General features: G+C 42.5%; 1 protein-coding gene across 3 annotated transcripts in view; it reads right to left on the bottom strand.

Annotated features, from left to right (window-relative positions):
* The window catches only part of Phka2 (phosphorylase kinase regulatory subunit alpha 2), a 77566-nt gene extending 73021 nt beyond the window's left edge, over nucleotides 1–4545 (bottom strand). For 2 of the 3 annotated variants that reach the window (XM_055615728.1, XM_055615729.1), the window contains exon 1: nucleotides 3858–4281. In XM_055615728.1, coding sequence (XP_055471703.1) covers nucleotides 3858–3935 — 78 coding nt within the window. In that variant the 5' untranslated portion in view covers nucleotides 3936–4281. Of the gene's footprint in view, nucleotides 1–3857; nucleotides 4282–4490 lie in introns of those variants that run through there. The other variant, XM_055615727.1, reaches the window with a different exon arrangement.
* Between the last annotated feature and the right edge of the window lie 9061 nt (nucleotides 4546–13606).

The following is a 13606-nucleotide window of genomic DNA, read 5'->3' as shown; positions in this document are numbered from 1 at the left end:
ACAGGCTTACTGTCCATCCATGTTATTATTGTTTGTGTTTAGGTGTATATGCATTGACGCGTGTAAGAGCGTATGTAGGTGGAGGCCAGAGGTCAACTCTGAGCATCTTCCCACTGTTCCCTTGTTTTTTAAGGGAAAAAACTGTTCCCTTGTTTTTTAAGACAAGATCTCCCACTGGGACCTGAAGCTTTCTGGTTCAGCTGGGGTAGCTGACCAAGATGCTCCCGTGATCTGCCTATTTCCATCTTCCCAATGTTGGGATTAAATGTAACACCTGGCTTTTACAGGGGCACTAGTGACAGAACTGGGCCCCTCCTGATTCCACAGCAAGCACTTTACCAACTGAGCTATGTTCTCAGCCCTCCATTTATATCATTTAAATGGTGATTCTTAAACTTTTGACTTAAAAGTTATTACAATTCCTTTACCCTTCGTTCTAAGGCAATAGGGGACTTAGAACACATTAACACTAGTCTCAGCCTTCTGTCATACTGCTTCCTAGACTTGATTATATATTAAACTCTTGTACAGCTAGTTGTTACTAGTTATTTATTCCGTATACCATGTTCTCTTTATGTTATTAAACACAATGTAGTTTTCCCCCTAGTCTCTTTTCTGAATTATCAAACTCAGTAATTTCTAACCATAGTGAACACAGATTTGATTATTATTTTCTGGTTCATATTCTTTTACTACTGCTTCATACTTCACACATAATTAATGAGCCTCAAATAGAGCCATTACTGAAGAAATATTAAAAATCAACATTTTTATCTATGCTAAAATAAATTTAGAAATTTCTTTCTAAAAGTCTATACTACTGAATAGATTCCTCAAAATGAAACTTGCTAAATGATTCTTTTATTGATATGTTTTCTTCTTTTTTGCCTTAAAGATTCAAATACCATATAATAGCCAAGTATTTTATATTAAATGACAAATTGAAAAAGTTCTTCTCTTTTACAGATACAGAAACAGAATTAGTGGACATGCTACATGATATGAATAAACCACTGATTCAAAAGTAAGAATAATGATCAGCTTGACCTACTTATGAAATAATTTCTAAACAGTGAAACCAATATAAACTGGTCTCAATTTAAGGATCAGATAAAAAAACAGAGTTCGGAGCTTATAAGAACTAACTTAAAAAAAAATGTGCCAGGAACATGCACATACCTACAGAAGACCACAATATAGCAGAAACTACAGAACCCATTTTATTCATTCTTTTTATTGTGATAAAAAATACAGAACACAGACAACCTACCTAATATCACTCAGAAAAGATGACAAGGCCCTAAATATGTTAGGCCTCTACAGCTGTGAATAGCTGATGCAGTAGGATGGTTAGGGGAGCACTGGATGAGGAGGCATGCAATTGTCTACTTGCAGATTCATATACTTTCCCATTAGAATTGTCTGGAGTATTTTGGTTATCCAGAGGAAAAGAGAAACAATAAAAATCTCTTGCTGACTACCCCCAAAATAAATACAACTAAAAGCTTAGACAACTGCTTTTTAATCATTAAAATGTTGGGGAGGAAAGTCCAACCCTACAGCTTTGATAGTTGTTTTGCTCCTGAGCAAAAGGCAAGCCTGGACCAAGAGCTGTGCCATTAAGGTAGCACAGAACCCACAAGAAATACTTTTTGCCAACAAGGATTAAAGGATACTATAATGTGCCTGAAACATTGCTTCATGAATAGGAAGGAGACACCAAGCTCTCTGTACTTAGGATCTGACTTCATCAGTGGAACACATAATTATGGCCAAAGACTAGAAAACAATCAGTAACAACATCAACCCTTCCAGGAAACGAAGCATCCTAGGCCAGAATGGTCATGCGAGGACTGCATAACAACATGTGGCTTATATGAAAATTACCACTGACTACTGATTACACACAATGTGCCTGGAAGTACACTAGACATTCATTTAAAGAAATAATAACCATATTCCCATTTTACAGATGAAGGTATTAACTCAGAAAGGATAAACAGAGAGCTGGGCTCTAATCACAGCACTCAGGAGGCAAAGGCAGGTAGATATCTGTCAGTTTGAGGACAGCCTGGTCTACATAATGAGTTCCAGGCTAGCCAGGACTCACTCCATTGTGAGACCCTGTCCAGAAAAAAAAAAAAGGATGAACAAAGGTTACACAAGTTGCTCAAGGCATTCGGTTATTTAAACCCTGGTCTGACACACAAAAAAAGTTTTATCAGTTCTCTTTACAGCTCTTTCTACCACAGTAACCATAGAAAGTTCTCAACTGGCATTTCTAAAATGTTTTATAGTTGTAATTGCAACCTGAGAATACAAGTAAGAAGGAACTTCCCTAACTGCTTACTCCCTCTTCAACTCTCAACTGGAATGTCATTTCTTGCAGTATTCCTTCCTTGCTAAATATGGCTTGGTGGGGTGGGGGTGGAGGATGGGGTGGGGGATGTCTTCTTCTAAAGGTCTTCAAATAAACACTATGGTCCTTCATGAGCAATCCTCAAAGCCACTAAGATCTGGAAATGTTCCTCCTACATTCTCAGAATGTTCTTTTGGTGACAAAAGGTAAGCTTGCCCAATGTGAAACTCTGTTGTAGTCTTTACTTTTTGCACTTAGTGTGAATATTCATGTTGCAATGCAGAAATAATAGTGGATATAAATAAAGGATACTGCCCGTATTACTATGGCTAGTACAGTACATGTATGCATATGACTTTTTAAAACCCAGACATTTTTGGCTTGCAAGCCACATTTGGCCCCAGAGTGTTTCAAATAAGGTACATTGAACTTACACCTTATTCATAAAATTCACTGTGATATGAACATTTTTGTTTTTCCTTTTGTAGTTCTGGCAATCCAATCCAGGGCACTGAGAATGCCAGGTAAACGACCACAAAGCCACACTACCAGCAACACCATTTATTCATTTTATGTGGGCACTGCACTGTGTCTTACATAGAAAAGATCCACAATAAATACTTGCTAGGTGAGGGGCCAACCTTGAGAAAATAGCTAAGAAGAAGAAAAAAAAAGGTTGATGGTTTGGAAATGACCATGGGTCCCCAATGTGTAGGTCAAGCCTCAAGCCACCAACTGCTACTTCCTTCTTTGACTCTGAAAGCCCTAAAAATAGCTACTGTTGATGGAAGGCAAGCATTATAGCTCCTGTCTTCACTGGGAACAAAAATAGCTCAGTGGTCTTACATTGGGGACTCACACATAACTTTTGCCAAGTGCAAAGTACAGCAGGCATATTCATACCTGAGATCCTATGCACAGCTTCACAGGACCCCTTGATGCTAATATTATGTGCTCATAAGTTTTGTTAGCAGTAAAGGAGCAACTAGAGTGGGTCAAAGGGCCCTCTCGGGTAGCCTTCTGACAAGATAACTCATGGAAGGGACAGGAGCAATGGCCCATACTCCAGTCAGATGTAAACCTTGGGAGTTTTTCACTCCCATCTCCTGTCCCCAGGGTAGGGTTCACTATACCCATTCAGGGTGCTTTGTTCAACCAAACCTAAGTCTTTCGTCCAAAAGAAGCAGTCAGGAGGGACTTCATGGGGGCCCGTTCTGATGAAAACAAAAACAAAAACAAACAAACAAAACAACAAAAAAAAAACAGACAAAAGATTCTAGCATTTGGAAAAGCAGCCTAGGCAGCTGTTCAAAGATCAGAAAGCCTGACTTGTGGGTAAAGTGAACAGGATAGCAATGAGGGAGGAGGGTAATAAGCAAAGGCTGGATTAAAGTAGAAACCCTTTTAACTAACTGCAAGTTCTCAAGTCTCAAGAGTGGACGGACGTCTGGGGGAAAATGGATCATATCGGAGGGAGTTCAGAGCGTTCTCTGATTACCTGGTAACACAGGATGGTTTGCTGCACCAATCTCGCGTACCCATCCAGGCGGACCCCAGAATTGCTCCTGCTCCGCATCTCGCCCAAGCACAGGATCCACAGCGCCGGACCAGTCTGGTGGTGTCCGCTAAAGCTGCAGCTTCCAAGCTGTCTTGCTCCTCAAACAGCTTCAGTGAGTTATCCAAATCGGGCCGGGCGGGAGGAGGTCAGGACTTTTCAAAATGATACAACCAAAGTGTGACGTGCAAGGCAAGCCAACCAGAGTTCCACACCGCTGGGGCGGGGAGAGGAAACCGGGGGTGGCGCTATCGTGGCCCTGCCTCTACCGAGCCCTCAGGTGCCCCGAGGGTTTCTAGGCCCAAGGGCACTCAAGACAAACCCGGGTCCCTCTCGGCTAAAGAAAAGCCTTTTGCTATATCCTTTGTTTTTGGGGGCTTTTGGAGGCGGCTCCAGGTTGCCGGCGAGCCTGCCGCAGCTATTCTTGACTCCGCCCCCCCCCCCCCCCGCTTGGACTGGAACTCCCCAAGTATCCGCCTTGGGCGGGGGTGGGAATATAAAGGGGAAGGCCCGCAGGAGCGGCGGGGAGCTGTGCTCTCCACTGGAATTAAGTTCTCTCATTGAGCTTTCTCCTACCTCAACCGGCCTCCAACCCCAGCTGTGGTTGAGGGAACAGAGGCCTTAGGTCGTGGCTACCTGGATGCGGAGCCACCCCTCAGGCCAGCTCCTGCCCCAAAGCTGAACCCTTGGAGTCCCCAGCAAAAGGCCAGCATTAGGAGGCGGCACCCTCTGCTCACAGCCCCGCCCCTGGTCCGCCCCCGCCACCAAGCGGATACCTCCAGGTAGCAACTTGATGGGGAGGAAACTGGGACAGCATAAAGAACATGGACCCGGGCAGAAAACAAGCTGGCTTGTTTCTGGGTCGACAGTGACAAAGTCTCAGATCGGGCCGCCAAACCCACAAGAGGCATGAGAGAGGCTAGTCCGCCATGGCCGCCTGGGCATCCTTTCCGATGACCCGCCGTCATGGCTCCACCCTGTACTGGGCCTCACCTGGATACAGAATCCCCTAAGTGAAGCCCAGCACTGAAAGCAAAAAGGGAAGCCTGAATAGTGTCGCCCACATACACTCCTGGTACCCGTGGCCTCTGGCCTTAGCCCCTGGGAGAGTCCTGCAGCTCACTTAGAGTAGTAGGATTTGAGTCCTACAACATCCTTTAGCTGTTGAGGTCGCTAATTAAATATAGGCCACATTCTTTGATCTAGTCATCATTGTCCACCAAAATCTGGCCCACATGTAAGTTCAACTGGACAGCTAGCCTAACGTAACCACTTTCGAAAACACTTCGCTAATCTCCACTTTGACTCATTGCATTGTCTGAAACCTGTCTTTGCCTAAAGGACTTTGCTTAAGGTCAGCCTTATTAGCTTTTCCTGTCGCCTGGATTCCTATAGTAATTTCTTTAGTAAAGATCGGACAATGAGTCCGTTCAAACTGCACTTTTTTTCTGCTTCTAGTTTATGTAGACATTTGTCTTTTTGCTTTAGTTGTTTGACTTTTAGTGTTTTTATTTGTTGGGATAAACCTTGTACCATGTAGAGTAAACTAGGTCAAGAACATTTAGCACACGCTTGGCTCACAGAATAGCACTTACATATAGGTATTTTCATCACCATTTGAAAATAATGTGTTATTTACATTTTTAAATGAGGCATATTTTCCTCAGGATTCAAAATTGCTTACTAAAATAGCTTGGTATCTCCCATTATGCCTGGCACAGTGTTGATTAAACACGTATTTAGGGATCAATGTTGATTGAATGTAAATTAGCCCTGCTTATTTGAGTGTCCTTCTCATTGGTCCTTAACAAAAGCGCTCAACCCCCTGTCAGTTCACATATTTTTTTTTTTTTTTTTCCCCTGAAACAGAGTCTTGTAGTAGTTTTGCCATGCAGCCCAGGCTGATCTTAGGTACATTCTGTATCCGAGACTCACCTCAAACTCATAGCAATACTTCTTCCCTCAGCATCCAAAGTGGTAACCATGTGCTGCCTCACCCAGTTCACATCCCTTTAAAGATGGTTTCCAAGCCTCAGCACGTGTGTGGACAGGAGGCTGTTCCCCTCATGCCTACTGTGAGTGTTTAGGCAGCCCGCTTCCGGGGTGTCTAGCAACCTATGAGGTCATAATGTGTGAGCAACCTGTGATGTCATAATGTGTCCCACCTGGCAGGCATGGTTCAGTTGTTCCAGAAAAGGACCAACCTGGCACTCTGTCACTCCCTTACCTTTTTTTCTCTTGATCTCTCCCCTTCTCCTGCTCTCTCCCCTCTCTCTGTCGGGGCACCCTTCCACCAACATGACTCTCTCCATCTCCATCCAAAAACCTCTTTGGATTTAAGATTGGTTGTGTGCATGGCATTTTTATATAAATACTAACATTTGGTGCTGAAACCCCGGAGGGCTCTTCTAGTAGAAGCCCACTTCATATGCCCTCCCACAACAAATCTTTCTCTCACACCTTCATCTCCTGCTCCTCTCATGATCCTTTAAACTGCCACTGCAGCTGCCACACCCGTCTGTCCTGCTTCTGGTGGCTGCTCAGATATGGCCCACAACAGAACTTTTTCTCGCACTGACACCCTCATCACATTACCTAATAGTGCTGGACTTCACTATTAGGTAAGCCAGGCAGGCCTTGGGACCCGCCCGCACAGCATGGAGGGTTTTAAAACTGCCCTCAATGGTTTTAAATTTTGCAACTGCCTCAGGCTCCAAGAAATCGGATTTTAAATTTTCCTCCTCGCTTGTGTGCTTATGTGTGGAGCAGGGTTTTTGAGTTGTGCCGACACCTGCTCACCCATGTCACCCATGATAGTTTAGAACTGTGTCCAGGCAGGGACTGCCATGCCATCAGCAAGGCCAGGAGTCCTACAACCCTGGTTCTGCCATGCCCCTGTGGCTGCACAGAACATGTTGATTTTGGGTTAAAGAGGGTGGAGCCACTGCTTCCCTGCCATCTCCACTAAGGGTAAGCGCATGGTTTCACTGCCATCTTAAGTTAGGGCAATCAAGGGCAGTCGCATGATTGGCAGCCATCTTGGTTGTGAAAAACAACAACAACAAAAAAAATGCTGTGGTTTCCCCCACTGCCAGCTGCTTTTACTACTTTGTTTCTGTCCCACTGTTTTTGGAGCTGCAAAACTGCAGTCTCTTGTAGACCCTAAAAGGGCACTGTGCCCCTTCCTACCTCCATTCTAAATCTGCCTATCTGCTCCTATCCTTTCCCGAGGATGAGAGTCCCTCTACAAGAACTTGGACTTACTGCTGATAAAGCCCTGGTTCTTCTAAGCCCCTGACCTGCCATGCTATTTGGTTGATGAACCACTAGTCCCATGGTTCATTTCCATTTTCCCTTTCTCATTCTCAGGAATGGCTTCTTCATATTCTCTCCCCTTTGGGAAAACTCTCACTTCTACACCTATATTTGCCCTACTCAAATGTCTAATATCCAGTAATATCCGGTAACACTAAGAATGATCCATGAAATAAAAAGAATTCCCTAGTTCTCTTTTCTTAAAGTCCTGTCTGTTTCTCTGCCTGCTATCCCACTGAATAAAAAATATTCTTTGGTTTCTTTTTACACTCTATCAAAAAAAAAATCTTAAGATTAAACTGTAAACCTTAAGGTGACCACATTTTAAGGTGAACAATTTTAATCATAATTTTCTGTTTATTTTATCTCCTTTTAGACTAAGACAGCAATAAGTCTCATTTTAAATTGGTATGGATTTTTATAAAAATTCAAAGTTACATTTTACAATATATATGATTCAACCCTGGTTCAGCATAATTTTTATATGATGCTGAAATTTCAAGGTTATAAAGGTCTATTCAAATTAAGCTTGAAATGTGTGTCTAACTGCCTATGCCTTTATTAATTCCTAAATTAAGAAATAAATGCTCTTTGTCCTGCCATGAGTTGCCTATGTTCCAGATTCACCACTAGGCTTTCTGGCTAAAAGTTTTGGTATAATAAATTCAAATGTAATTTTAAAATTGCTTTATACTGTTCCACTATATTATTGGTTTTAAAACTCAAAACTCAGGGGTTACTACATACAAGTTTTTACCAATACTCTAAATTAGTATCTAATTTAATTTTAAAGGCATTTATTTATTTATGTTAAAACTTGGTCATTATGCTATATCTTCACTATTAAAAAGTTAAAACATGCTTGGTTTTATTTTCTGAATATGATAATATTATTAATCTATAATATAGCCTTAGACTTTTATAAGCTATGGACTGTTATGCTCTTGCTTTAATGAACTATGTTTATGACTTTTAAGATTCCAACTTAACAGGGACAAAACCTAAAGTCCTAGTATTTAATGGTTAATGAATACAAGTTAATAGTCATTTCATAGATGATCAAGACCTCTAACGTGTCCAAAAGTATATTTATAGTCCTACAAGATGCAGGCATGGTCTCATTGCTATATGAATTAAACAGTTGAGGATGGTTCCTGAGTCACCTTACAGGAGCTGGTAAAAATAAGAGAGGAGCGTTCCCAATAGGCTCAGCCTCAGCAAAAACTATGCTCCAGACCTTGACTGCTGCTCTGAGGCTGTTGGCATTCCCCCACAGAAAACCAAGAGGTCTGTAATGCCCCATCCCACTGGGGTATAGCCAAAAGTCAACTCTTCCAGGTAACTGTTTCAAATGCAGCCAGGAAAGGACACTGGTCCTGCAGCTGCCTCAACAAGCCATGGCTGCCTGCTGGCTGACTGGCTTTTGGAGTCAAAATGCTTTCATGCGGGCTTGTCCTCTATGCCCAGCCATGGAGGCTCAACCAGCACAAGAGCCACAGATGTTTCCAACCTTCCAGCTCCTTGGCCTGGCAGAGGGCAAATTGCTCCTAGATTCCGTGACCTCCACCAGCCTTGCCAAGTCCAGATAACATTATAGATCTGTTTTAACCCCACACTCAGGTCCCACGGTCATATTGCCAATTTCTGTGTTGGGAGACTTCAGATGCCTTCTCAATTCTCTTCATAGGCAGGAGACAGGCCTTAAGCCTCACTCTGAGAGTTGCTATTGTTAGGACTAGACAGTCTAGTTTGCTATCAGACTCAAAAAACAGGCCTCAGATGTAACCTTTTACCATCCCTTTAACTAAAGGACAATAAATGCTCACAGCAGTCTCACCTATGTCTCATGGTAAATAACTAGATACAAAGGCCTAAGGAACAGAAGTTTAAGTTATAAAGTTTCTAGGAAAATGTTTGAGGGTCTAAGAAAGTGTTTTACAGTTGGTAAATGCAAACTTAAAAATTTGTTACGCTTCCCTTCCATATTGTGAAATCATACTAAAAGTTAAGATCAAGTGAGCTTTGGTCCCTTCTACTTCACGAAAGGTTTCTGTCTTTCCAGAGCTCACCTTAGAGAGTGTTTATGTAATACAAAGGTGTATGTCTCCTGCCTTTTTTACGATGTGTATTTCAGAGCATATTACAATGGTGATGCTAACATGTCTAAAGTTTTATCTCCTTTGTAAAACTTAAAAGGTTTCTTGTAAGCTGCAGAAAATCCACTCAAATCCATTTTTCAGGTTAATTGGGCTCCAGATAAGTAGTGTACCTATTGTCTATCTCAAAAGGTGGGGTTCCTTCCCCACTTTCCCTGGCTTTGAGACTCCTCTTTCCTCGCTACTCAATCACTATATCCATACATCCAACACCGGCAGATTGATGAGTTTTCTTTCATGTTTGGAGTAAATGTTCCCCTTTGTCTAAGAGACTGACTGGTACCTCTCCATCTCACTGGGGAATGGAGGCCCACTCCGTTCTCACCAACCCTCACACAGACGCCTTCCCTTGGGTGGATAATCTTTTTTTTTCTTTTTACTGACATGGTCTCTTTGTTTTTTCTTTCCTCTCATGTGCTGGAGCTATTGTTGGAAAATCTTAGCAGTAAGTGAGCCATGTCTCCCGAGAGTCTTCCCTGTGGTGCCTGGCCCTGCTTGTGACGACCTTCTTTGCCAGCTTGTGCCCCCCGTACCTCTGGTTCTCCTGTACTTTGGGGGGATGCCCCAAATACTGGCAAACTGACTTTTCTCTCTTCACACATGGAAATCGCATCTTTCACCATACACCCAGGCTCTCCTCTGAGATGCCTTCTAAATAATTTTAGATTCCTCCATGTAGGAATCTAATATTCCTTACAGTGGCCCTTACCCACTGTAAGGGCCTCTCGGGTTACACATTTCTGCAACAAAACTTGGCCTCCATTTTCTTAGATGACAATTCCAAAGCAAAATCTTTTAAATTACTGTCAGAGATTGGATAAATAGAGGTTCCCCCAGGTAAATGGAGGTTCCTATGTTCAAGACTCTTCCTCCCTCTCTGTTCCTTCTCCCAAAAAGTTTCAAACATACACCTAAATGTAATGTACACCTAAAGAAATTTTCTCAGTAACCTACTTAATTTTGTCTTCTGCATATATATATATATTGGAATATATATACTGGAATATATATATATATATTCCAGTATCCTGCTGGACCCAGGTATTTCCTACATCCATGACAGTGCCAAAACAGCAACCACAGGTGCTCCAGTTTAACTTCACAGACTGTGTCAAGTCAGACCTGCAGTGTCACCCTCAGCCACTGATATTCTCACAGACCCTGGACGGCATCAAAACAGCCTACTCTTCCTGGGCTTGGCCAACATTTCAGCCTTTTGACTTTTCTATCACTACCCTAGTGTCAGCAGGAAGTAGCTAAAGATGATTGATTTCTTTGCCAGTGATCCACTTATTATCAACAAAAGGCCCAGGACAAGCAGCTCCAGGTTCTCCCAGCATTCCTCAGTCCCTATCAGCTGCTGCACATGGCTGGCAACTCTACCCTCTACTTTTCAGGGCCGGGACTTCCTCTCCTCCTCTCCATGTAATGTGAACATTTTGGAGCTCTTACTTTTTTCCTCTCTCTTTCTTCTTCCCTTGCATGATGACCAAGAGCTGCTTCCAGTTAACCTACATTTATATACGTTAACTTTCCTTACATGAGAAGCAGTCCAAGCTCCTCCTTTGTTTTAATTAAACAAAAAGGGAAGAATGACAGAGGGCTAATATTCAAAATATATAAAGAATTCAATAGGTTAAACAGCAACAAATCAAGCAATCCAATGGGGAACAGAGCTAAACAGAGAATTCTCAATAGAGAAATATTAAATGGCATATAAACACTTAAAGACATGCTCAACATCCTTAGTCATCAGGGAAATGCAAATCAAAACGACCCTGAGATTTGCCCCAAATACTGGCAGAACTGACTTTTCTCTCTTCACCCATGGAAATTGCATCCACTATACACCCAGGCTCTCTCTGAGATGCCTTCTAAATAATTTTAGATTATCCATCAGAATGGCTAAGATCAAAAACGCAAGTGACAACACATGCTGGAGAGGATGTGGAGAAAGGAGAACCCTCCTCCACTGCTGGTGGGAATGTAAACTTGTACAACCACTTGGGAAATCAATCTGGCACTTTCTCAGACAATTAGGAATAGTGCTTCCTCAAGATCCAGCTATACCACTCCAAGGCATATATCCAAAATATGCTCAAGTGTAGAACAAGGACATTTGCTCAACCATGTTTGTAGCAGCTTTATTCATAATAGCCAGAACCTGGAAACAACCCAGATGCCCCTCAACTGAGGAACGGATACATAAATTGTGGTACTTTTACACAACAGAATACATAATAGCCAGAATCTGCAAACAACCCAGCTGTCCCTCAGCTGAGGAATGGTTACAGAAATTGTGGTACATTTGCACAACTGAATACTACTCAGCTATTAAAAACAAGGAAATCATGAAATTTTCAGGCAAATGGTGGTAACTAGAAAAGATTATCCTGAGAAGCAGAAAGACACACATGGTATATACTCACTTATAAATCAATATTAGAGATATAATATAAGATAATCGTACTAAAATCTGTACACCTAAAGAAGCTAAGCAAGAAGGAGAACCTTGGGTAAGATACTCAATCTTTATTCAGAAATGCAAATGGGATAGATATTGGAAGATGGAGAAAACAGACAACAGGACAGGAGCCTACCACAGAGGGCCTCTGAAAGACTCTACCCAGCAGGGTATTAAAGCGGATGCTGAGACTCATAGCCAAACTTTGGGCAGTGTGCAGGGAATCCTATGAAAGAAGGAGAGATATTGGGATCTGGAGAAGACAGGAGCTCCATAAGGAGAGCAACAGAACCAAAATATTTGAGCAGAGGGTTTTTTTCTGAGACTGACACCCCAAGCAAGGACCATTCATGGAGATAACCTAGACCCCCTGCATAGAGGTAGCCTGTGGCAGCTCAGTCTCCAAGCGGGTTCCCTAGTAAGGGGAACAGGGACTGTCTCTGACATGAACTCAATGGCTGGCTCTTTGATTACCTCCCCTTGAGTGGGGAGCAACCTGACCAGGCCACAGAGGAAGACAATGCAAACAGTCCTGATGAGACCTGATAGGCTAGCGTCAGATGGAAGGGGAGGAGGTCTTCCACTATCAGTGGACTTGGGAAGGGGCATGGGAGGAGATGAGGGAGGGAAAGAGGGTAGGATTAAGAGGGGATGAGGGTGGGGCTACAGCTGGGATACAAAGTGAATAAACTGTAATAAATTAAAAAAATATATGTATTTAAAAAAGAGAGGAATGTATTTAGGCAGCCTACTTCTGGGGTGCCTGGCAACCTATGATGTCATCATGTGTCACCTGCCAGGTGCCAGGTAGTTGCACTGACAGGCATGGTTCATTTGCTCCATAAAAGGACCAACCTGCCACTTTCTCACTCTCTCTTACTCTCTTGCTCTAGATCTCTCCTCTTCTCCTGCTCTCTCTTCTCTCTCTGTGGGGGTGCCCCTCCCCTGTCATCTCTTTCTCTTTCCTTCCCTCTCTCCATCTCCATCTGAGAAACCAAAGAAATAAATATTAGGGTTTTTTTTGGGGGGGGTATTGGTTTAAAGTTTAAAGCATAAGCCTGGGCAAAGGCTAGACAGATGGAGACATGTCCAGCCACCTGCAGGGAGGAACTAGCTTTACTGCATTCTTATCCTGCACACTAGAGATACAGTTGCTAGGAAACCAGCCCAGATGGCTGGAACCACTTAAAGAGATATCATCCCCTGGCAACCCACCCATATAGCCAGGCCAGGACTGGTTATGGACTTGCCGCCTAAAGTAAACCAATCATTTCAAAAGTCAATTTCCCTTACCCAATCATGTAATGCTGAGACATGTAACCCCCCCTGCTTGTAGTTTTTCCCTTTAAAAATCTTGTTCCCCTAGACCACCAGGCCACATTCCTCCTCTTTACCAGGGAGGTCGCTGCAACTTGGGCTTGAGCTTTTAATAAAAAGATCCTCATATGTTTTGCAATGGACTGCTGGTGGTCTTTTTGGATCTCGTAATCTGGGTATAACACATAAACCTCATTGGTTTTAAGATTGTTTGTGTGCATGGCATTTTAATATAAGTACTAACACCTACTACCATCCCTTTTCTCAAACCTTTTTAAATTTGTTTTAATAATGGTTCTTGAGTTGTAAAGCAGCATATGGTGTACTTCCATGTAGGATTTGGGAGTAAATAAGATTAAACATTAAATTATCATAATTGAACCCCTTTAGTAATCTTTGTATGTATCTTTACTGGAGATTTCCTATATTTTTCTGAATAT

Source organism: Psammomys obesus, unplaced genomic scaffold, assembly GCF_907164565.1.
Source record: "Psammomys obesus unplaced genomic scaffold, mPsaObe1.curated_primary_1811, whole genome shotgun sequence".
In the NCBI taxonomy this organism is placed as follows: Eukaryota; Metazoa; Chordata; class Mammalia; order Rodentia; family Muridae; genus Psammomys; species Psammomys obesus.
This window is presented reverse-complemented; position numbering and strand designations above follow the sequence as displayed.